The sequence below is a fragment of the Liolophura sinensis genome, chromosome 7 (genome assembly GCF_032854445.1).
Source record: "Liolophura sinensis isolate JHLJ2023 chromosome 7, CUHK_Ljap_v2, whole genome shotgun sequence".
NCBI lineage: Eukaryota > Metazoa > Mollusca > Polyplacophora > Chitonida > Chitonidae > Liolophura > Liolophura sinensis.
Genome location: NC_088301.1, coordinates 58,061,448 through 58,087,569, shown reverse-complemented (window position 1 = coordinate 58,087,569; position 26,122 = coordinate 58,061,448). Strand labels below are relative to the sequence as shown.

General features: G+C 39.6%; 1 protein-coding gene across 1 annotated transcript; it reads left to right on the top strand.

The window, feature by feature from the left end:
• On the top strand, positions 1-26,122 carry LOC135471069 (uncharacterized). Its single transcript, XM_064750115.1, has 20 exons — positions 1-74; positions 1,079-1,955; positions 6,416-6,624; positions 8,022-8,083; positions 10,156-10,269; positions 10,812-10,891; positions 11,981-12,150; positions 14,319-14,359; positions 15,710-15,808; positions 16,291-16,443; positions 17,808-17,903; positions 18,389-18,490; positions 18,797-18,913; positions 19,372-19,546; positions 20,382-20,497; positions 21,126-21,219; positions 21,612-21,694; positions 22,551-22,686; positions 23,788-23,885; positions 24,246-26,122. The coding sequence occupies exons 2-20, from the start codon at positions 1,090-1,092 to the stop codon at positions 24,483-24,485; spliced, it is 3,051 nt and encodes a 1,016-aa protein (XP_064606185.1). The 5' UTR covers positions 1-74; positions 1,079-1,089; the 3' UTR covers positions 24,486-26,122.

Genomic DNA, 26,122 nt, shown 5'->3' with positions numbered 1-26,122 from the left:
CCACACGGCATACACGCCACATAGCAGCACTCTGTGGCCGTCCCTTATCGTCTATTCATAACCTGGATATTTTGGTAAGTAGAAACGTTGGATTTTTGCAGAGGATGTGCGTGAATACGTAAACGTGTGCATTTCACAGCATGCGGTCATTGATATAGAGCCGCCCTACTCTAGTTTTACTTTGGCCAAATGATCAACTGGAACAACTATAATGGTGTATTTTGACTACATCTTAGTCGCCGTATGTCATGAGTAATACGGTCAATCTAAAAGGATCTGCGCGCCATTCGGTAATGTTATTGACCGATTTCCACGCACTTTGTCATAAACGTGCTTAATGGGACATTCTCCTTGGCGATAGCTGGAAATCATATTTCCCACAAACTTTAACGCAAATCCGCGAGAAATTATTGAAAACATGTTATAGTGGTCAATTATACAAAGATGCTTAAAAACACACATACTTCATTCAATGTTGCAAAACAGAAGAAGAAGAAGAGATAAATGCGGATCTTCAAACAGAGAAAGCAGACAAAACTTCTTCCCACATTTGTTTTTAAGCGACATGATTATCAAATTTATACATTAGAGAGCATCTGTGTCTTAGGCTATGTAGCTAAGTCATGTCATTCCTCGATTTCAAAATGACAAAACGATATTGTTTGTATTAATTTACACATCGACAACGCCTGAACAACAAAAATGCGCTATACTAATAAATAAGAAGCACTATGCTGAAATGAATCTGGTTTCAGATTAATTCTTCCATATTTGACTATACTAAACACACTATATAGTCAACATATGCTGAAAACTGTTATGATCTTGACCTATGTAATTCTTTGGCTTGGCATTGTATGTTATTTTAACCCATTTGTATCTCATCTCAGATACTGGCATAATTTAAATAAGAAACACAGAAGTGTAACTTTTTTATATATACTTGCATTATTTTGTATTACCAAAATTCCCATTTTCGCTAAATGCAAACAACTGGAGCGAACGGTAATTTCAACGCATACCCGAGGCTGTGTGGGTAGTGTCCTTTAATATAGCCATTTCATGTTCTTTATTGCAGAGGGAAGCCATATGGAGAATGCCACCGTCTTTGGAATAGTTGGCACTGAACACAAAATGGGCTTCCACAGAAACAGTGACGAGTCTAGCCTGTCAAGATCCCGAGTGGTGAGAAGGCAGAGGCGATTAGCTGTTGTCGAGCAGCCATCCTTGGATAACTGTGATGGCCTAAAGAGACCCGAGCATCAAATCTCAAGACGAAAATTAAGTCATGCAACAGTCCATCAGGAACGGTTGACAGCTGAAACAAAGAGACGTCACTACTCAACGTCTTTTATTCCTGGTACAGTGTCTTCCGTCAATAACAGCTTTCCAGCGTCACCTGCACTGTCTGATGTGACTAGTGGTTGCAACGGTGTATCATACACGGAAAGTAAAACAACAGAAACTTGTCGTTTTCCAAAGGATCATAATTCAAATTCATCGCGTACTGTAACATCTTGTCCCGATGGTGACAATTATAAGAAATTTGACATCGTTGGTGAAAGTTTTGAAGCTCGTTTCCCCTGGCAACGTGATGTGTCTGTACAATGTTCTTTGAAAGTTCATTGTGTCAGACGGCGTTGTTGTAAATTTAGATTTGCAAAAGAGGAAAGTGATAGTGATATTGACTCTTGCTTGTCATCAGACGATGATGGAAAAAGCGAAACCCGGATTCGATCCTCCGAACTCGTTCCCACAGAAAAGAGGCTCTCGTTAGCACACAGAAGGCCATATACCAAACTTTTATCACACCCACCTTTCCAAAAAGTGCGTCATAAGTTCTCAGACTCTTCTCTTTACCGGCGCCCCGTTAAAATCACCGTTCCCAAGAAGCTCTCTCTGCAGGACCGGCCCAGTATGAACCTTGAAGATGTTCAAGGTAGCGGGCGAACAAGGTATGTTGGAGAATATATACATATAGCATATATCTTACCAGACAAATAATCCATAACGACGTGGCATTAGACTTATATACGCATTTTGGCTCAATGTTTCAGTTGTACAATCCGAACATTGTTTCATTTATAAATAGTGGTGCGTTAGGATTTAACCAATTGATCGCTACATAACTTGAGCAGTTTAGCGAAAAAGAGGTATCTCCCCATTAGTTATGTAATTAATTATGTAATTAAGGTGTTAAAGGTAAAGAAAGATAGGCAACTGAGTTGGCTGCCTACATCTAGCTGGCTTAAGTAAAATCGATTTTGTCGGCCCCCTGAAGCCGTATGTAGCTTGCATAGAATGAGATTCACCTGTGGAGATTGCACTCACACAAAGAGCAACCACTTACTTATATTATACCCTATAAAATATAAAATATTTCACCCTATAACTCTTGAAAACAAATGAACAATCCCATATCAAGACAGTGAGTTAATCATTGCAAAACTGGTCTTACTGCGAGAAATCACATCAGAGTTGCGAAGAGGTTCGGTGTAATTATTTGACGTCTTGTAAAAAGTAGTCGTTTGCATAGTCCGACAAAATATCACCACGTGACTTGGTCTACAGTGGTGCGGAAGATTATCTCTTTGATGACAGAGACTCGGGTACTAATGCAGCCAATGAAGCATAAGGGCGCTTGGTAACGATCGATCGAATCACAGAGCGAAGAAAATATTCCCAAGCTTTTAAAGCATCAGCAGAGTTAAGATGACAGTACTCGTACTAGTTGTTATTGAAACGAACAACGACACGTTGATTACGGCCGTGATCCGCAGTGGAAGCTTCGGGGGACGTTCTCGTCGTGGTGAGTAGGCTACCGATTTCCCGAGTGTCACGGCGTGCTTTAAGCTCCTCTCGGCGACCGCAAGAGTCGGTACGAAACCTCCTTGCTTATTAATGCAGTCTTAGTGTTTTAGCTGCTGCAGGGCAAGGATGGCAGAACTGGCCACCATTCAGAGGTGATGGGTATCCGAGGAGCTGCTTCACGTGCTGCTACACTTCAGTCTATTACCGCTTTGGTTACCACACGACAATTATGTGAAACTGTCTGGGCACTGTAGTTTTTTACTTGAAACACTTGCTTTACCACCTTTACCACGTTTCGATGGAGAGACAGGAAGGCGAAATTGAGATTTTCCCGAGGGAAAACAAAGGAGATGATGAGGCGGGAATTACACATCCGGTTCAGCGCATGGCCAACACTTGACGTGCACTGTGTACCAAGACACCTAGTGGCAACAGCACTGCTTGCACTACAGTATTTAATGAAATAATTTGGCAGAGGCTGAAACCTTAAATCACTGCGAACTATTATGTTTAAATCATCCCTGTGGCGTAAGATTTGCAGCAAGACAAGCTAGTATAACGATTAGAAATGTTTTTCTTATTGTGCAGTGGGGATTCCTTACCCTCTCATTGCACAGTGGAGACACTTCATGTATGGCTTGATTCTGTCAAGCCATGCCAAACTGGTGGCGTGAAGAGCCTATCACGTTGGTGATAATAACAGCATAACAGGAAGAAAAAGATTTCTTGGAGTTAAGATGACTGGAAAATTATTATAATGCCACGACCTGCTCATGTGTTACCATGAGCGTGGTCCAAATGTTGAATAAGATGCAGACATTTGGTCAGTGTTGCGTGTCGTTAAGGTAAGTCTATTGCACTCTATGAATTGTATCTAGGACTAACACTTTATTATTGACTGTTAATGATTATAATTAAGATAAATACATGCCATACTGTGTAAATTAAAAAAGGTCAACCATGTAAACGTGGTAAATCAGGTCATCAACATGGGGCCAGGGTACCTGGGTGACAGATGTCGTTTGTAACGAGACTGTATATATAACGTTGAGCAGGTCACGCGGATTTAAACAGAAGCCCACGGAACATGTCACTGGAATGAAAATAACTTTTTTACTGCGTGTCTTTCTCAGTTAGATATCGGTATATGCAACGTAAGATATAAGAAACACCAGAAGGTTCTTTTGTGTAAACCTGTTGCACACCTGTGACAGGTCCTTCGCAGGAAGCTACTTTGTAAAAATCTGGTCATTGTGTTGTAAACATTTATTGCGAACAACAGAAGATACATGTAACAGGTGCCATGGGGAGTCGTTTGGGATTCAAAATCGATAAACACATTACCAAGACGTATTTGCCTACATGCAACGGCCCTTAATTTACAGAGTCATTATGCAGTTGATTTATCCTTTGGTACAAACTACAAGATACTAATTAATGTTAAACACCGTACTATATAGTATTAAACTAGAGTGCCCCAGAGTAGTAAACCATTTGGCATTTGGCAAGTTCATATAAGTGACTAACTTTCTCACATGTGACACACAAGGTGTAACAAGCACTCTGTGCTCAAAGTTTTTCTCATAGGTGATCTCCATGGAACTTCATATAGCACCCAACTTACGGCCATCGATGGTTCAATGAAACTTAAAGCCAAGACTGCTCTCGTCTGCCTTCAAAACACCAGTGTAGAGGCGAAGGAATCTCGAAAATTCCTAACCCGGGGCGGGTATTGAAACAACGCTCCCTAATCTAACGATTTAAATATTTAAGTATTTAAATATCTTAACAATGAAGCTACGGCTATCTGCCCGAATAAGTCAGGAACTGTATTTTAAAATCAACATTTCAGTTCATAGTGTTATAAAAAGAGCTTTATTCATCACGTGGGCTTTCGATGGCAGAGTGGAGCTATGTATTCAGCCGCGACGACCAGTAAGGTGGTAAGCTTGATTCCATCCTTCGCACGTCTCGTTACCTTCTTCCAAAAAACTGACATCAGTCATATTAGAGAGAAGTGTTGCTCTCGTCTGTTCGGACTATCTAGCATCCATTATTCGTGTATATTAGCAGTTCTGTTGATTTACTGCAATAGAACCTCCAATTGCTGTAGCGTCTCAGTTTTATATCTGCAGTGGATGGCATATAGTGATCTTTATCTTCCATTCCGGCAACCTTTACTGAAACTTATCTAAGTCATGACTGCTGGTGGGGTTGAATTACTGATTTAACATCCATTTTTGAGTAATGGAGTGTGTATTAAATTGCCATTCAGTGTGTTGTGGCATCGATTCGCTTTCAATTTGTAATTGCATCACCGAAAATAATACATCTTCACCAGTGGAGATCATGGGTCACCATCTTTAACACAACAGATACAAAAGGTAGAATATGACTGGAAACAAGTTGCATACATCTCACGAGACAACTCTCAGTGTCTTTATCAGATTCTATTTCATGGATGTCTGATTAACATGGAACGCACATCTAGTCGTTGATATCACACATGATTAAAATGTGAAAAAAAGAGAAAAATCCTCATAACGATATTGTGCGGTTACAATAATTGCACTAAAAGCGAATTTACGTAACGCTTACCTAAGCTAAGACACCTAAGTGCACGTCTTTCATTCTAAGTTCTCTGCCAGATCCCATATAGCTTATATCATTCAAATGATATTTTCAAATGCTATAACCAGTCATAAATAGACAACATGTATATGCTGTCTATTATCTGCGTTGTTCCGAGTGCCCTAGGCATTCAGTCATTTCTTGGCTTATTTTTGGTTAGCATACCCTGTGCATCAGCACTAATTAAGACAAAATCAGTTGAGATATAACGCGTTTCATTACGTAACACTGTTGACACTAAGGTGTAGCCCAGACTAAGGATGCCAAATATGTCCACTGCCTTTCCGGGTCTCCGTGTTGTAACGGGAGATCCATGGCATCGGCTCACTGCAACCAAATGGATGACGATATCGGATGTTTCCAGTCGACTTCAAAGGCAGGGTGAGATTTCGCAACGTCAAGAATGGAACGGTGCTAGACACCGCAAGCTACTTACCTCTGGCACCCAATTTAATTCTGGCTATCCACAGCGAAAATTGTTCAGTCTACGGAATAATCATTGTCTTTTCACGAATGATTGCTTTTTCGAGAAACCAGGCGTTTGACGGGAATTTGTCTTTCCCTATAGGCGATTGTGCTCTGTGTCCTTCACATTTCGGCACGGGGTTCTGTCCGTGTATGATGGGCACTTCTGTGGAAGTGCTTAAGTCCGCCGTACCCAACCATAGCGTTTTACCACTCTAAATGGGCCATACGACTTGTCTTCTGATCGTTTGCTGCAGAACTTCCAGGAGACAGGAGAGCAACTACGAGTTAAAACACGGAGTACGTATTAGGACTTGTGTTCATGGTTATTTATGCCTACATCCCATCTACCAGGATTTACACTCTGTACGTATATCAAACACTGTGGAAAGCCTAACTTGTGCTTTGTATCTCACCAGAATCATGCATGGGTGATCACTACAACAGAGATAGTGGAGACTTGAGGTTATGTCAGCATTTGTTTATTGTTATTGTTTTTGCTTTGTAGACCACCAGATTCTCTGGTTCAAAACGGTGCCTTATCGGAGGACGAGTACAAAGATGAATCCCTATCCACGGTTATTAGCGATTTCTGGAAGCTTCGCCGGGGGTCGCAGGACGACGTGCTGCCGTCTCCGCGGATCTCTCCAGAGCCTTGGGGCGCAGTACCTGAGCTGGTGGTTACGTGGGAGACCGACCACAAGGGAGAAAATCACGGTAAGTAAACCCTCAGGCAAGACTGATTTTTAAAACCCTTTAAAAATCTTTTTGAAAACAACACGTTACATAAAATGTACCACGTGAAACTGAGCAAACTTCTAGCCCCGACTACTTTGCTGTGAGCCAAAGTGGTGAGCATCTGTTAGCCTTAAAACGCTAAACAAACGAGACATAGGTTCACCCCCAGTCCCGGACAGGACAGTTTTGGACCAACCTGCTCTCATTGTGCTTGGGGCTTTGTTGACAAAAAGCCGTATATATATATATATATATCATGAATCAGTCAGTCAGTCTAGGTTCCGTTGATATCAATCTGGCTATTTAATGTGTAACCTTAGAACGATGTAGTAAAGTATTCCTCCAGGTCAAGTAAAGATTACACCTGAACTCGTCGTGGCGTCCTGAAACCATATAGCTGTGTAATGAAATGGTTAGTCATTACGAGTCCTGGCATACAAACAACCTTAATGAAGGCTGAAATCGCAGACGGGCCAACCGTAGATAATATCTAGACGGAGCTTTACACTGAAAGCTCCATCGCTCGGCGACAAAGATGTTTACCTCAATCTAATTAAAAGCATTTTCTGTCGCACTTAAAAGCTTTTCGGGAGACAAGCAAGGCGAGATATGCACGGAAAGGTAAATTTATCCGTTTATCCACTCCATTTGGATGAATCTCATCCAAGTGGATTTGTCATCACGAATTTGTTCCGATGCCGTCAACCTGGGGCAATCGCATTGGTGTGCGATACCTCTAGAATGCTGTGCCTTTTCAGATAGCTTCTTACGAGGTATATCTGCCTTATGTTATTTTAGTTTATGAACAGTGGAAATACACATGCAGTTACAAGATTTATTTTCGCAAAAAATTACGTTTTAAAAGGTTCAGAACCGTTTTAGTTTGGCACATTAAAATTAAACATTATATTTTCATAAGCCATGTTCTATGTATTTCTAATTCTAATGGCCACATCTGACAGATATCAAATTTATAGTGAAGCCATACAAGTTTCATTTCTGCAGACGTGCATGCTTCATAATCACCCTTGTACAGATATGCTTACTATAAAGTGATTGGCGAATGATGCACAGTTAATAAGGCATTCCAGAGCCGTACACAAAGAAAGAGCCACACTGCCCAGACCTGTACTCGCATGGTACTATCTTATTGACCAATAGCAATGTCCAGCTAATGTGGAATGTCGCAAGAGCCACCGTTGGATGCGTACAAAGCTGACGGACAGTGCCTTCGTGAGAAATATTCGCTCTTGTAAGTTAATTGCTGTGCTGTGTCCAGAGACAAAAAACGGACACGCTAAAGCCACGTATTCTGTTTTTCGGACGGTGTCTGTCTTCTTAATGACCTAATGAAACTTGTGTTAATTCTGTTCTAGAGTCCGCTCAAGGCGACAGACATCTTCATAAAGAAACCAATTTACTGCATGTCCCAAAACGGGTGAGTTGATTTGATGTATGCATAAGGACAGTGAGTAAAAAAGAACCATAAAAATTAGCTTGTGATAATATACTTACTTTATATATAGTATGGTACATTAGACAAAAGCTGAGCGACTTCTGCATCTTGCTGTGTCAGGTGTAAAGTCTGGAAACATGCCGCTATACTACGGTGCTGTCAAACGATGATGCTTCATATTGTCAGAGGCGTATGTTTAGGCCATAAACCTATAAGTGGCTTGATATACTCACATGGCTGAGTTGAAAGTGTATACATGATTTGGTGCCTTTGACAGGACATTTTTGGATTTCCACCCTCTTAGTGTTTGTGGGTAATCGTGACAATAAGCTGTTGACGATATTCATGTGGCTGTTTTGTGAATATAATGTTCGTTGAACATGACTTGTCTTCCACTAGATGGTGTGCGTATCCGTACGCCACACATGAGAAAGCTCGTCAGTTACTTGCCAAAGAAAGTCCTATTACCCGTGGTCAATCCGGTTTCCTCCATTCAAAAGGGTCTTAGGTATGTGACTAAACTAAAATAAATCATATAAAATTGATCCGGTCAAGGGAGTATGGCATACCTCTTTACATAAGTAGTGTATTTCGGAAAAATGAAAACTTCATTGTAAATGTTAAAAATGTATAAGTTATCAGTGTAATAAAAATGTAGATATTCTACATTTTATTTAGCCATATTGCTGCAGTATTCATGCAGCCATTGTCAGAAGATTTGTTTTATTTAAATATCTTGATAAAAAGCTAGAGTTTTATGTAACATATGCAAATGTGTTGCTTCCAAGAATTATACAGTACGCAATAGCCTCGCATTGTTATGTTATGTTATACAGCTAAAGTTTGGCAGCGTCACTCCTGAGGACCATGTGGTTTGAGTACATTAAATCAATAAAACTTGGTAGCGCTGCTGAATCAAACTATTGCGTAGAAATTCAAAAGCTATTCCCTGGTCTTTTAAAGCCATTTTTGTTTTAGTAGCAAATATATTGCGTCAGAAAGAAAGCACGAAATACATACTATATTGATTACAGAACGATATAACAGATTGAGTGGTGGGCATTATGGCTTTGGCTTATGAGCAGCGATGTCAAAACACTTTGACTCATGAGTGGCGACATCAAGACCATTGGATAGGAAACCAGTCAGATATAAGGGTTTACTTGTACATTCAAACACCAAAATAATAATTATGATTTGTACAGCTGCTAGGATTCATGAATGTAAATCAGTTAGAATAACCGCTACGTTATTATGTGTAGGTAGAATATGTTAGTAGATCACAGCCATTGGAGCAATGAAAAACATTAAATGGAAGGAAAAAAGAATTAAATGAACCATTACTTACAAACTAAACATCATGCTACCTCACGAATGATACCTCAAGAATCAAATCTTGCTACCTTGAGTGAATGTGGGAACATTTCAATCAAAACTGTGAAGACGGTCATGGCCGTGGAAGTGAATAAAATACCGAGTGTACTGAAATCATTTTACCTAACCTGCGTGGCTATAGTCACAAGAATGGGAAGATATGTCTTAGTTAAGGTACAGTAGTAAACCGACATATTATGCACAAACTCATAAAGGCCGCGGTGTTAATATTTATCAACAAATTAGGGATAATCACATACCTGATAAAAGTCTCTATTATATATGGGAATTAGTTTCATTGTATTTACACATAGAATTTTGTGTATATTTTGCACATCACATGACTAATGATGAATTTGCGTCATATTCGTCCAGATGAAGCTTAAACTAAAAACAGTAGCTTTATGAACAATAGCTGCAAACCGTTATATGTTCCACATTACAGTCGTATAGTGTGGCATGTAAGGGAATTGCACAATATAAGTAATCACTTTCATGTAATTTGTAGTTCTGAAAAATGTGGTGTACATTATTTACCTTTCGTTTTAATTCTTGATTTATGCATAAACGAGCCTGTAATAGACCACTCTCATCGTTATATTTTAAGTATGAATTTATCGCCTTGAAACGTGGACCGTTGTACAAGTAAATGTGGTGATATTGATGTTTTCTCCCCCCAGGCCGTGCGTAGGCCAAGCCTTGGAAGTCTTACCAGCGGGTCAGAGGAGAGTGATTGCGAGCCGTCACCACCGGTGGCCAGACGAGGAAGACGAGCCGCCATATTTGACTCAAAGGTAAGTCTTACAGAGTTCCGGAGCTAAATATAAAAAATCCCTCTTCGCCCCCACAATCCTCGCCTTTTTCTCCTTCAACGAACGCTAATCGCAGTCGGTTTCAATGCATTAAATATTCTTCCACTCACTTTCGTCAAGCTTTGTCACATAATTGGGAAAAGAAATACATTAACAATTTACTCCAGTAGGCAAAACTATATGAAACTGCCAGTGTTTTGCTAATCCTTACTGGTGAAATAGATTGTTGAAAGAAATAGCTTGAGGGAATTTCACAAATTTGACTAGTGTTCTAAGAAGATGACAACGGCAAATGCCAGATATTTAATCAAGAAAATGGGGTCTATACAATGTAAACAGTTGTCTATTGAAGATATCCAATACCGATGTAAAACTCATTTTTCACAACGTTTGTTTCAAATCGGCTTGTTCATGGTCAAAATCACCAGATTGTTGGACTCACAACCAAGTGTATTCGCTTGTCCCACGTAACATTTGCGGTATAATTTGTCTCTAAGTGTTAATTATTTTGTCTTTGTTCTCAGAACTTCGGAGATGTCTCGCCCACAAGCCTCTCGCCTGACGTGTCACCCAGCAACTCCTGTGACGAGGGAGATAGCTCAGGGTAAGTCTGCAGACAAAAGGTTACATTCAACTCTAACAGAAGACCTAATGACGTTGCTTAACTGAGACTATGTATATAAAAAAACTTGAATTGACTCCACCAGCCCCATGGGGTTGTAAATGTTCATTCTAGAATGATATGACAAATTTTTGGCTTGCAATACGCAGTAAGGCGAGATATTGTGATGACGTGGAAAACTTTGTATATGCCTGCACTTTACTATAGTTCTGTGTGATGAAATTCAGGATATGTCTTGAGGACTGGGTTAGGTTTCCGTTTTGATCAACCCGTAAACTCGGCGGTTATGCTGTTTCGTTCAAGCTGAGATTGGATTATAAAATGTACACATAGGTCGAATTGCAGTGATTGCACCTCAAGACCAGTGGTATATCTTGCAGGCTGGTTTACACTTTTTTGTTCATCTAACTGTGAACTAGACTTTTTATTAGCGATCAGCTCTTCTGTCCATCTGTAAATGTTGTCAATGAAACTCCTCCTGCATTTTGTATTTAATTATGCTAAATCTTGTTCTGGTAAGTATTATGGTGACCATCTGAAGATTTAAATGGCTTTTTGTGGTTGTATGCCGTGAATTGTTTTCCAAGTTATCGATCACCATTTGAATATGAGATATGAATGGTTGTCGAGAGGTTACATAAAACTTCATTCTGACCATATGAAGACGTTTGTGTGCTGTTTTGGTTGCTGTGCACCTGTTATTTGTTTAAAGGGTTACATCCTTTGATGGTACTTGCTTGTTCAGCAGATGCTATATGTTTTCGGCCCAGCGAGCTATCCTATGTTTCTGATGACCATTGTTTGACAGAATATGTATATAAGATCACATCCTCAAAGTTTAAACAATGCCATACGTCTATTTTGGAGACACTCGAAGGAATTTTTCCTATCATTTTGAAAAGCTTATCTTCCTGCTTAGTTTCTTCCTAAACCATTTTTACGTCCGACACTCCGGATGGTATTTACTTTGTCCTGTCGTTACAAGAGCTAATATCAAATTGGGTTTCGAACTTGGCTTTATGCATGTTAAAAACAAATAACCTTACATTAAGATAAACCGTTTGTATGTAGGAACCCAGCCGAGCGATTTCGTCGACGTCGCAGCTCTGTGGACCTGACGATGAGTATTTATCCTGGAGATCTTCTGGTGCAAGAACACCACAAGAAACTTCTCCTGAAAAGGAACACTATAGCTGACTTTGCCGCAGTTAGACATGGGTCTACTGTCAGTGTTCACGAAGGTAATAAATACAGAGGCTACAAATATAATATTCTGAACGAAATGTTTACAAAATGTTATACATGCATAGTCATTACACAATAAAACAATCTCTGACGTCAGAGAAAACCTCAGCGTAACAGAATTAAAAAATCTCATTTAACCAGGGGCTAGTGCTTTTCTAATCACCTCGATGAGTTAGATTGTCACCTTGGATTATAAGTGGCATTCAAAGCGCGGCTAATAAATATTTTGATTAGAACATATAGCATAGCATAGAACACGATTTTAATACTGATTTTATTCATTCGCTCAAAAAAATTCTTTCCAACATCACCTCTCTTTACATGACTCTGACTCCGTCCTATAATTTCGTAGTTTATATTCTTTCTCAGTTCTTTGGTGGTTTGTGTTAATCGTCGTTTTAGCAGTAGCAATAGTAGTTTCACTGAAATTTGTTTGGTCTGAGAAAATGGGTTAATGTCAAACGAAATGCTGGCGGACAACGTTCATTTTGATATGTTTCCTACTCACGTTGTTAACGGACGTATCAGACCAAGATATTAACCGTTGGTCAATGCAGATCAATGGGTAAACAAAATCATTATGCATACTGCATTGTAATATTAAAATGCAGTTACGCTGTTAGCCATGACGTTACAAGTTTAATCCAGGTAAGTAGATGGGTCATAACTGCGATCATAAGTTACGAGTTCGATTTGTTCAGATGAACACCGCTCGTCATGTGTATCCATTTTTTTTTTATCTCTTGAACAGTATACTGACTGAATGTAATCAGGATATATACTAGCCATGTTCTGTCTGTAATGAGTCTTCTTTGAGAACAGTAGATACTCTTAACTTACTCCAGCCATTATGATAGCCATATCTTCCTTTCTTCGGTTTATAGTGTATATCATTGCTATCTAAAAATGTGCATATCGATTGTTCAAACGAGATCGAAGTACTGTCATTCCCAATTAGCTAATGAATAAATATCTTTTACCGTAACACTCATGGGTACACAAATTTATAAACATCTTCCACATATAGCATATACAAAATATTTAAGTGGATAACTACTCGCTATGTCTAAAACAGGATTGTAGCCTAATTAAGGCGCATGTTTCAACACAGACAGTCCTCTATGACTAATACTTTAACGTGATTCTAAAAAGCATATGCGAAATAATAGGATGTTTAGTTCATTTCTTGGAAAAATAAAATGAAGAGCAATGAAAAAAATACATTATTATGTTAATATTTCCAGCTCTGTGAGAACTTGCCCTGATAAAATGGACACAAGGATGAATCATGTATGCTTATGCTATAACCAGTACTCGTACACCAATCAATCGTAACACGTCAGCCATCGAAAAGACACAATTTAAATACAGCATTCAACAGAAACCACGAAATAGCTATAAAGAAGTATATAAGGTCAGAAATTAGGACACAGTCTTGAATAGAGAAGTAGTCAACAATTTTTATTAATGCCAGAAAGATGCAAAGAATGTTATAGGCACATACATTTAATCAGTGTTCAAGTGGTGCACAGCGCTAGTTAGCAAATTGTCGTTATCAAACTGTGTATCTCAGTTGTGCTTTGATTGCTGATGTTCATATATCCGGCCTGCCTGTATTATTAAACACGCAGTACATAGACAGAAAATTATATATTCTGCATTCATCTGCTAAGACGCTTTATCCATCTGTGATAACATAACATTTCAACTGAAAATGCTTGCTTGGTAAAGCTCCGATCGCTACTGATACATCTAATACAGTTACACACACCAGTGCAACATCAACACAGACAAAAAAGTCCTGTACCCAAGCCACTGTCTTGTAACCGAGTCGTCTGTTGCATGTTTTCGAGATTCATCGAAATCATAATTGGGATAATTATGTGAAAAGTGGTATTTGAATAGACCTTATCATATGTGATAGAAAGTAACAGAGCCGTGTTTAAGCTGATTGTATGTGGGAGGATGTGGGTATCAGATAGAGAATATCGATGTCTAGCTGTCATGAGAACCGAAGGATTTCCACTCGCTATCTCATTTAGCTAACCCACTGACCAATTTATTCGTCTTACCACTGCTGACACTTTCTGGCTTAAACATCTGTAGGAAATTTAATATCTTCAATTTGAACATATTCTGGTCATTTCTCATATTCTCTTTTCAGATTCCAAGAAGCCCAGACAGACTTTTTCCCTCTTAAAACTGGTAAGTGTGATACAGGGACATGTTTGCCATAAAAGTACTGGTCTCAAGCTACAGATAGGAAGTAATGGGTCCATGACCGTTTCAAGCTACAATTGCCTTTAAAGTATTGGCCCTATGACCGTCTCAAGCCAAAATTGCCATGAAAGTATTGGCTCCATGACCGCCTCAAGCTACAATTGCCATGAAAGTATTGGTTCCATGACCGTCTCGAGCTACAATTGCCATGAAAACATTGGGTCTATGACCGTCTCGAGCTAGATTGTCATGAAAGTATTGGCGCCATTACGGTGTCAATCTACAATTGCCATGAAGGTATTGGTTCCATGACCGTCTAAAGCTACAATTGCCATGAAAACATTGGGTCTATGACCGTCTCGAACTAGATTGTCATGAAAGTATTGGCGCCATTACGGTGTCAAGTATTGGGTCCATGACCGTCTCAAGCTACAATTGCCATGAAAGTATCGGTTCAGTGACCGGCGCCAGCTACAAATGCCATAAAAGTATTGGCCCTATGACCGTCTCAAGCTACAACTGCCATGAAAATATTGGCTCCATGACCGTCTCGAGCTACAACTGCCATGAAAGTAATGGCTCCATTACATTCTTAAGCTACAGTTGCAATGGAGGTGTTGGGCTATGACCGTCTCAAGCTACAATTGACCTGAAAGTATTGACTCAATGACCGTCTCAAGCTGCAATTGTCATGGAAGTACTGGGTCCATGACCGTCTCAAGTTGCAATTACCATGAAAGTATTGGCTCCATGACCGTCTCAAGTTACAGTTGCCATGAAAATATTGGGTCCATGGCCGCCTCAAGCTACAATTGCCATGAAAGAATTGGCTCCATAATCTCTCCAGCTATAATTGCCATGAAAGTATTGGCTCCATGACCGTCTCAAGCTGCAATTACCATGGAAGTACGGGGTCCATGACCGTCTCGAGCTGCAATTGCCCTGAAAGTATTGGCTCCATAACCGTCTCGAGCTACAATTGCCATGAAAGTATTGGCTCCATAATCGTGTCAAGCTTCAATTGCCATGAAAGTACTGGCTCCATGACCGTCTCGAGCTTCAATTGCCATGAAAGTACTGGCTTCATGACCGTCTCAAGCTGCATTTTCCATGAAAGTATTGGCTTCATCACCGTCTCAAGCTGCAATTGTCCTGAAAGTATTGGTTCCATGACCATCTAAAGCTACAATTGCCATGAAAACATTGGCCCCATGACCGTCTCAAGCTACAGTTGCCCTGAAAGTAAATTACTGAATGCCCGTCTAGTAGCTCGTGAAAAAATTGGGACGAAATCTACCTTTCGTCATATGTACAATGTTTGTTTCTTTTGGGCAGATGAAAACCAAAAGCAAAGAATCACTCACCCATCTGGAGGATATTTTAGCTCACATGAAGGTGTCTGAATTTAAGGATAACCACTTAGCTGCATACAAAGTAAGTACATTATGTGTGGTTGCAATGTAGTTGGGTTTTTACGCTGTGATAAAGCTTCTAACTGGAGCTGCTGAGCTTTGGATTCACATGTTCGAGTTTACCTCTCACTGGTTCGACAGAGGCTTGAAGTCTGGAGGGTTGTCAGGCATCTGGAGAGGACGGTGGCTTACTCCCCAACATTCGTATTTCACCCATGAATCTAATAAGCTGTCGTATAACTGAAAAATTTATGGCGTTAATATAAACGAAACAAGCAAGGAAATCGAATATAATTAAGTCCTGCAGACTTTATATATCGTTATTGTAAGTAAGTGCAGTAAGCACACATCCTGGTCATACAATATGTGTTAATACTTCTTTTTTTATTTATTTGAATTGTGTTTTACGTCTTACTCAAGAATACTTCTCTTATCTGATCAACATTACGGTAAATAAATAAATGTACGTACTGGAGTGCTTCACTCTTTTTTTTATTTCGGCAGACCACCCATTGGTCAGATTTGATCGCCAGTACAGATAAGGAACAAGAGCCGATATGTTTGCATGAGAGTGAACAGAAACGCCGCGAGGCCGTGTGGGAACTCTTTCGTAGTGAATGCGTGTTTTTGATTGATCACCTCATGGTGTTGAAGCATGTAAGTGGTAATTTCTTCTGTATCACCGCTGCCGTCGCCAGATGCTTCCAGAGAGTATTGTCTAATATGGAAGCTGATAGAAGACCTCTCAATACATGTACATCGCTGTACGTCCCTAACACAATGCGAGATACCTCGTTACCTCGCTTCGCAACCTCGCTGCCTCCCATCCTTGCTGCCTCGCTCTGTATTATAAAGGTCGCGGTAACGTGGCAGCGAGATAACAAAGTAACGAGGCAGCGAGACAGCAAAGTAACGAGGCAGCGACATAACAAAGTAACAAGGCAGCGAAGCAGGGAAGGTTGCGAAGGGAGGTAACGAGGTAGTAAGTCGAGTCAACTCGATACCTCGCTACGTTGATGATCTCAGTGAGAGATGGCTAGTTGGCGAGGTACATGTAGTGAGGCAGCGAGGCATCGCGGTAGCGAAAGGTCCTATATCAAAACACTAATCTTGTCAGTTTTGTCTGGAATTGTCTATTTACAGTATCATGAGGCTTTTGAAATTGTGTTTTTTATTTATACAACCTATACCTTAATTTTGAAAGAGCTATACTTAAGGTTAAATAAAATCTAAATTTTTGGTCAGCCGTACTTGTTATTTGAGTATTTAATAATTAAACATCAAAGGCTTAGAAGTCTCTTTTTAGGCTGCTATTTTAAGATTGCATATGTCATCGTGCGTAGCTTTGTCCACTAGGTCTTCAGGCATGGTATTCAAGACATATTTTAACAGACACAGCCACTCATGTAGGCATGATGTGGCCCTCTAGCACATCCCAAACTCCTCTTTTTTAAAGTTGGCTTTCACAAAACTTAAAATCCGCGATTGTCACGATATACATACGTATAGGGCTGAGACTGCAAATGCACGTTAATCATACGATAGGAGTACGATAGGAGCACAATGACGTCAAAATGAATATTCAAAAGGGTGAAAGGAGGCTTTCCATGCATAAAACACGGCGGGACAGTGTTCCTTGAAGCGGTGGAATTGAAAATAACGATCCTTCAAACCGTTCTTCTTTCTTACGAAATAGAATTCCATACAGTTTGTATAGCTCTTTCCTTTAAGGTATAGGTTTTATAAATGTGTTCTTTTCTATCCATTGCTGTACGCTTTTCAATATTGTCATAAACTATGACGGATGTCTCAGAGTCTTCGAAAAAAAAAACAAAACAATAGCAACAACAAAAAAACATGAGGTATTATGGAATATAATATAGTAACAAAGTCATAGCGTTAATCTGATACTCCAAGATTGGACAGCATTGACATTTATCACAACGTGGATATGTAGTAGTTTATTTCAAGATGCGTGTCAGTGGCTGGATATATACATCACTACTATTTTCTGATTTCAGTGTTTCATGGAACCGCTAAAGAAAGTACAAGTTGAAGGGTTTCTCATGTACGCAGAGCCGCGTGATATCTTTGGCAACCTCGATGAACTTTGCTATGTACGTCTTGCACAAATACTTCTTTCTGCTGTCTTGGCGTTTAGTGTGAAGCGATGAAGAACGCTTGCTATTTTCTGTCACTCTGCATGGGTATGTCCTGTGACGTAAAGAAGCAGTTGTAGTTTCCTGAGAATATCCTTTCCTATTTTATATTTGCTGAAAATAGGTACATTCCGAGGGTCACCTATCGGACATACGATTTGACTTTTATATCAATGGCGACACATTTATTCTGCGTCATTTCCCGTCAAGCGATTGATTTCTGTATTACTTGCGCTGTTACATAGCCTGAAGACCCCAGTTAACGGAAAGACTATCAGGCTTCATCAGACTTGTAATGTAAAATCCGATCCCTTGACAGGAAGTTTGAGAAAAAGCTATCACAAAATAATTTTGATTGTATTCCCTGTGACAAAGGCACGCATTTAATATTCCAAAATTTCATTACATATATCTTATCGTATGTTTTCCTTTCCATCATTTAGGTGAGCTACACTTTTTGCAAGGATTTTATTTCTGCATTGCTGAAAGATATGAGCATCACAGATTTTGGACGAACAAAGGTTTTAATAAAAGCCTTTCAAAGGGTAAGATTTTGTCATTGACACTATGGTTCCTTTAACAACTGCGTCTGTTTAATAAGCTAAGCAGTTTCTTTAAACTCTACATAACGCGTTATATTATTATTATTATTATTATTATTATTATTACCTAATGCAGAAATAAAAAAGTAAACATGAGTATTTGTTTATTAATTGTTGTTAACGTGTTGAATTTCCTCAGTTCTCCTTGTACCTCCGATCTTAAAGATGTACCGATATAAGTAAAACATTATTTATAAGCACATCGAAAATACTGGACACATAAGTCAATGTTAATTTTTCATATTGCAGTTTTCGGCACTGTCACGTGACGGAGGAGTGTACCATACGTACTGTCTGAACTACATGGCGGCACTGAACTACCTTGAGCAGTTGCGAAAAAGTGATGAATTCGCGGAGTTTGAAAAGGTATAAAATTTTGGCTTCTCTTTAGGCGAGGGCAAATGTCACTCAGTGGTTTCAAAATGAAAATTAGAAATATAATGTTAGGGAACTCCTAGTATAGATTATTAAATCACGCGAATAAAAAGCCTGTACGAAGTATAGAAGTCTGTATCTTGCCCAAGCCACAGTCTGGATTCAGTGCTCATTTCTACTCATAGGCTGATTTCCAAACTGCAAAAATCCAAATTTGAAATGCAAGCCCCTGTTTAATTGTAATTTCTGAATATTTAATACTATCTCAGAAATATATGTAACAAATTGACGCAACCAAATACCTCAGAAATTTGTTACATCAGTGTATGCGACGATACAATTGGACACAAATATGCGATTTTGATAATAGCGCAGGTGTAAGTTGAAGCAGTAAGACACCACCGCATTGTTTTTTTTATGATTCCTTAATTCTTGTCTTCCATTTGTAGTTCTGTGAACAAGACTCCCGCTGCAATCGTCTCCAGCTCACAGACCTATTAGTGGCACCAATGCAGCACTGCACTAAGCTTCCCCTTCTCCTTGCCAACATCCGAAAGTACACCCCAAACTACGAGGAAAGAACGCAGCTTACCGAGTCAATTGAGAAGGTTGAGAACTCACTTAGTACGTACCATTTTTATTTTCCCTTGAATACAGAACCGAGATATTTCATAGTACGCAACATTTTAATGTAGGCAACATGAATGAGGAATCGAAACCTAAGACTCAGCTGTCAGTTACATTATTATCCAAATTGACGCCCACGCCATTAGTTGATCTACACGATCATTATATAAACATTCCTCTCCTGGCACCTGACAATGTGACATGAATGTATCTAGGTGAAATGTAAGATTATATTTGCTGCGATACATTTTATTCATATTAAAGCCAAGTGTTAACTAATAATATGGCAAAATTAGTCTTAATGTCTAAACATTAGAACAGGCCAGTCATTAATCTTCGTTACTCATGGTTTGGTTGGCGATGGTTCAATTCAAGTAAATGATGATCACAAAGGTAAATTAATAACCAAAACAAACAAACCTACAATCTGACCACACTTGGTGATCTTCTCAATACCTGTTTAAGGGTGTCCCTGTGTTGAATATACAAGATATACCAACCTAACCTAAATGTCTACGTTGGAGACACGGAATTGCATACTTTTGCCTTAAGAGTAAAGACCTATTTTAATTCTCCAGCCATTTCACATGCTTGAAAGGTGGTTATTGAAGCAAATTATGAAGGGATTATTCTATGTAGAATGATAAAATTACTCTTTTGTGAAGCCCTGAATTTCCCAAAATCAAATAAAAACATGCATAAATTGCACCGAAAGTTGCTCTTTCGTATGCGATAAGGTTAAGGAATTAGGGTATTGCACGCAGATGTGAAGGCTTCATATCACGATACCAGTCAAAATAAAATAGCCTTAACCTTTCAATTTCTTTCACAGAGAAACTTGAAGACAAGATGAAATGGCTGAAAAATTATGAACGAGTTCAAGAAATCCAACAGCAGCTTGTCTGGCCTCCGGTTACCGACCTTGACCCAAAGACCTATATACCGGAGGTATAATATGTTGGGTTATATCTTATTCAGCTGCACACACGCTAGTAATATATTCTCCCTGCACTCTCACACAGCAGCATCAGGTGTGACAAACCTGCAGGGAGCCCCCCCGCCAACACCCCCACCCCCACCCCCACCTCCTCCATCCCACCCCCAACCCGCGAAGCAGCTGTTCTTGTATGTGCACGGAAGTTCTGGTGAGAAAAGTTAGCAAGCCTTCAGGTAATGTCCGTCCTTTAAACATGCATTTAGAATGCAGTAAACTATAGGTCCCGGAGCGAATGGCTCATGACGGAGAGAGCAAGAACGCTTTTATTTTAACGAAACACTCATAACATGGGTGATATACATGTCACTTTTGTGGCTATGCGGTAGTAAATTTTGACAAGCAAGGTTTTATATTCACAAGGCAACCTCATTAGCAGATCTTTCTTTCCCAATAGCGACCCCATTGAATCCACAGGAGAATAATGCAATGTTCGTGGACTTGTCTGTCAAGATATATACTGAGGACATCTCTCTGAAGCTGGCAGATAAAAGTATGCACAAGGAAAAGAGTTAAGACCCCCAAAACAATGGGGAGATTTTGCCTACTATCTAATTTCGGTTTTCTGCTTTTTCCTACCAGTTTCTCCGGTCCACCCTTCTACGTCAGCCTTGTGAGCGCCTACTGGCGAGCCCCAAGAGACAGCTGATCTTCGAAGGGCCGCTTGCTCTAGTAGGTAGGTCTAGTCGGTCAGCTTGGTGCTGAGACATTCACCTGGAAATCTATTAACCAGATCCATGAAACATATGTTGCAGTTATGCCGATGATATCGGGTTGTATTACCTTTTTGCATAGTGGATAATAGTAGTCTGTTAATGAATGCTAGTATCTTTTAATATCTATTGAGAAGCGTGCCAAAATATTTACGGCAAGCAAAAATTTACACCTATCGGAATTACGCTGGTCTTAAATTGGACTTTTCTTGCATCGCTTTTCCCTCCGCATACACGCTACTGTTAAAGATTTATGTTGAGTTGGTTAACAGATACGTTACGCGTTAAATCTTACAATTTATCATCTAGAACAACTCTCTCTCGACCATGTGTCCTTGTTCTTATTCATTTTCAGAATCAGCTAAAAACGTCGAGATGCACCTGTTTCTATTTGACGACATTTTACTACTAACGAAACTGAAGAAACCAGCAAGAAAGGTAAGTGGGAAGGTAAAATAAAACAAAAAACCGGCATGCATGGATTAGTGAAAACACAGTAACGACCAATGTGGCGCCTCATGCATGGGGGTTTGCACCCCTCACACCAAAACCCAACCATCCCGGTGTACTACCATGATATAAATATTGTAAGGCTGTTTAAAGCAGTCCATTCCTTGATTTGATTAAATACCATGCAAATCTCGCCATGTATAGAAATGTATACCAGATAGAACTTTCTAACTTATAGTTATTAAATGTATTACATATGTCATAATATTGATGTACATGTACCTCTTTGACGGTTATGTAAGTTAGCGCAACCTTAAAAGGCCGTCAAATATAACAGACATTATGATTGAGCGATTGCTTTTCCCGGTAGTTTTTTACTGTCCTGCTATAAATCACCATGGTGACCAGATCGTTTTCACGAACATATCAGGACTTAATTATATGCTTGTATGACATTTACATAGATCGACAGGCACTATTTCGTTAGGTTTTGGAAGCCTTCCGCCGAACTGAAGGCCGTTATGGATGGCGATGTCCTATGGCGGTATGACAAGACAGTAGGCGCGTTACTGCGTCTAAAACCCACTACTATCCAGTTCCTATAATCAGGTCCTATTTGGTTTACTGTTTGCATTTACATTGAAAAGAGTCAGTTTTATGTAATTCGGTGAAGGATTAGCCTTAAAATATATCTACCTACCATACAAGGTAAAATGTGTATTTGATAGTTCGGAATTAGATAGATGAAATATGACCGACCGATAGTGATGACAGAGTGAATATCTAACTACACAACTATAGGTGTATCACACATGTTTATAGTTTACCTATTATACATCTTTAGAAAACGTCTGTGTACGAGATGACTCAAAGACCGTCGCTGGCGAGTCCCATGGACCTTGGCTCCTACATCGTCTATCGGCAACCTGTTCCTCTGGATCGCTTCAGCGTCCATGACGTTTCTCAACCCGAAGGCGCCGGTAAGTGGCCGACCGAAATAGACGGCAATCTCCTCACAGCATGGAAGTGCGATCTTTTCACCAGAAATTGATTACTTTTCGCCAGGCAAGAAAATGGTTGAAGACATTAACTCGGGCGGCGGACATGCACCTGTCAACAGCAGCTGACAAGGACACACCGATAATAGTTTGTATACGTTGCTGTCAAAACTGGCACCTTCAGCTACGAGGTAAAACGTGCTGTTAGTTTTGAATAAAGCTCAAACCAAAAATTAAAGGGAAGAGAGCAAAGCGCGGACGTTCATCTGCGAGGACAATATCTCCTACTCATATTTTGAGCAAGCTGCCCCTGGCGATAATTTGGAATGTAGCGTAAGTGATGGGTTAGATTTCATTGCCTGTTGGCCTAAACCATCTACATACACTGGATTCTGGCTCAAACCAAATGTTGGAAGAAACAGCATATCTTTTACCTTACCACACTTGGGTATAATGGCACAAAGGCATTCTTGTAATGATCGGCTACAATAACTAAACCAGAAGGTACTTGATATAAGGATCTGATAACACCTGCATCTTTTCGGTATTTTTTTTTAACTTTTAACTGCTTCCATTTACATGATTCCTGATTTCTCACTTTATATACTTTGTTACTTCATTAGTTATTTGTGTTGAATGTTAATCGTTTTGAAACTTAGGACTTTATCTGAAGCGCCCATTGTTGTTGTCGTTTAAAGAATAGAAATGTCCTACACGCCTACATGTATATTAATAGTCTGCTTACCATTTGTACATTCGAAAATAATATATTATATATAATATATCTCCAATCAGCCGTTCAGATGTACCAAGGTGTGTCTTTATATGCATACCAATGTTACAAAATTATGCTTTATTATGCCTTCCCATCTTGGAAAGACATTCAACCAAAAAGGGATATTCTGGGTGAAGAAAAGGGGCTTTTCCAGACAACTCTTGTGGCCTGTTACTAAATCTACTTCCACACTCTGTTATTACAGCCGACTACGTTGACTACACTTACGTCCTCCTGTACCAATATCGGTTCTAGGACTTACATTCATGAATTTCTTGATTTACATTCGTTTTTATTTCACATTTCAGCCCCCGGTTTGAAGCAAGCTTTTGTGTTGGTGCATATCAGTCGCTACCAGCAAATTATAGGTGTATATACACTTCAAGCCTGTACTGATGCCTCAAAGGTAAGAATTATCTTTAAGTTATACGAGATGTAAAACCATGTTCATTTTCGTGCGGGGAATTTTCCACATACACCTGCTTTCAATGTTCTGGGGACCTTGATGCCACTAACGGGTCGACTATACTCTCTTGTGTGGTGTTGCATGAGGCTGGCTGGAGAGACACTAGTCTCCACCAAGGTGGCTTATGTCAAGCGCGCTAGTAATTTGCCATAAGTCGGCGGCTTAGTTTGATCATAAAACTGACCGTTATTTTATAATTGAGAAAGCCTTGAGTATTCAAATACATAATTAAATTTCCTTAGGTTACATGTTAATTGAAATGATTTTTCTCTAAACATAGACTGTGTTGTGATTTCACAGATGGCTTGGATTAATCAGCTACGGGAAGCACAGGATAACTACAACGAAGGTGTGCCAATGGCAAGGAAAGGCCACGGAGAATCCCCGGAGGCACCTCGCAAACACACGAATAACAACACCAGCAGCAGTAACAGAAACACCCCGGAAAAGACAGTTAGTTCGCCACGCGGACGCATGCGCTTGAGAACACTGAAGCAAGCACACAACAAATCGCGTTCTGTGGACGCTGTGACTGTGTGATTAAATACAAAACTCTGTCCCTGTGATTTTTATGTTCACAATGACGTTTTTGTTCACAATGACACCGTGGAACAAGGGCTTTACAATCTTCGGCACGGTGACTTTATTCAGTTCATCTGCTTCCATCTCCAGTGTCTGAGACGCAAGAGAAGTGGCACACCGTGTTCCGGTCATCCTATCAACACGCCACCGTGTCGTAAGTTCTTGACAAGTTTAATTGTGTACGCATTCATGCCCAAAAGGCCATGTGTATCAACACAGTGCATTTGGGAACGTTGCTGACACCAACGTAAAGCCATATTCAAAACGGATTAAATAATGTGCAATGAACAAAGGGCCATAGACTCTTCCACTTCCAATGTTGAACTGTTGAAATACACATGTAAGCTGATTCCTTGTGCTAAACTACAAAATTAGATGTATAAACGACGTGTCTTGAAAACAATGGCCTCTCACCTCTCACTTCATCATAGATCCCGCTTATCACCTCTACATTTGCCTTACGCCATCATCGCTGTCGATACGGAGCGGTGCACTAAGTGAAGTTTTCTACACCCATAAGGCGCTCTTGGTACGTCATTTGTCAGCTGGAATGTTCTTGCTAGCAGTTTTACAATTTTCCACCATTTTCCATCCTCTTACACCGTTGTGCATTCCTTTACCAATACTGATACCGTCCTGCTAGAGACAATTCATTCAGGCTGCTAGAGCAATCATGCACGCTGCATAAAAGTATGTGATTCTAGAATTACCTGCGTCCTTCCTTTTTCTACAGTTTATTACTAAAGAACAAATCATAGAAATCATATCTGTTTCCCAGTGCATATCTGTACAGGCAGTTGCGTGAGTTTTGTTTGCATAGCCATGTATGATAAAAATGTTTTCTTGATGAGTTTAGACTAAGTTTTACATTGGACCAGGAAAATTTGGTCAGCGTTATTTCAATATGTTGTGTACATTTATTGAAGCATAAAAATACTTTAGTCTTCGGAAAATTTTGTTTAATTCCACCTGCGGGAAAGTGTGCATTTTTGTGAATATATTGCCTGTGCTGTTTTCACTTCTGTTGTGTTATAAATGGACCTGAAAGCTGCTGTCAGCCATTTGTGTCCATGCGACGAAGATCAAAGAGGAGACGTATCTATATATTGTATCTTTAGAAGTTATCAAGCACGAATAAGAACAATGTCATGTGACTGGTTGGCGTTCATCAATTGCTTTGGTGATGTTTGTTAGGATGGCCATTTCTCTTCAGCATTATTACTGTGTCTTGTATGTTAGGATGTCCACTGGCTCTTCAACACATTTGTTGTGTCTTATAAGCTAACCGAGACAGCTGGCAAAACTACCCACAGATTACATCATATAGCACAGATAACACTTAATACTGTTATTCACTCAACTGTTATTTGCATATTTTTGTCGAAGAGAGAGACAGTATTTTTCTAACCATATCTTCTACGATATCTCCTGTATGTGATTTAAGACTATTACCATACCAAATTCAGGTATATTTCAACTGGCTGTGCGATTTTCACCGTTTCCCCTTTTAAAGGCAATATTATCTAGTCTGTTAACCGCATATACACTACTGTCCCTTCTTGACTCTTGTACATGTATATAGAACAATAAATGCT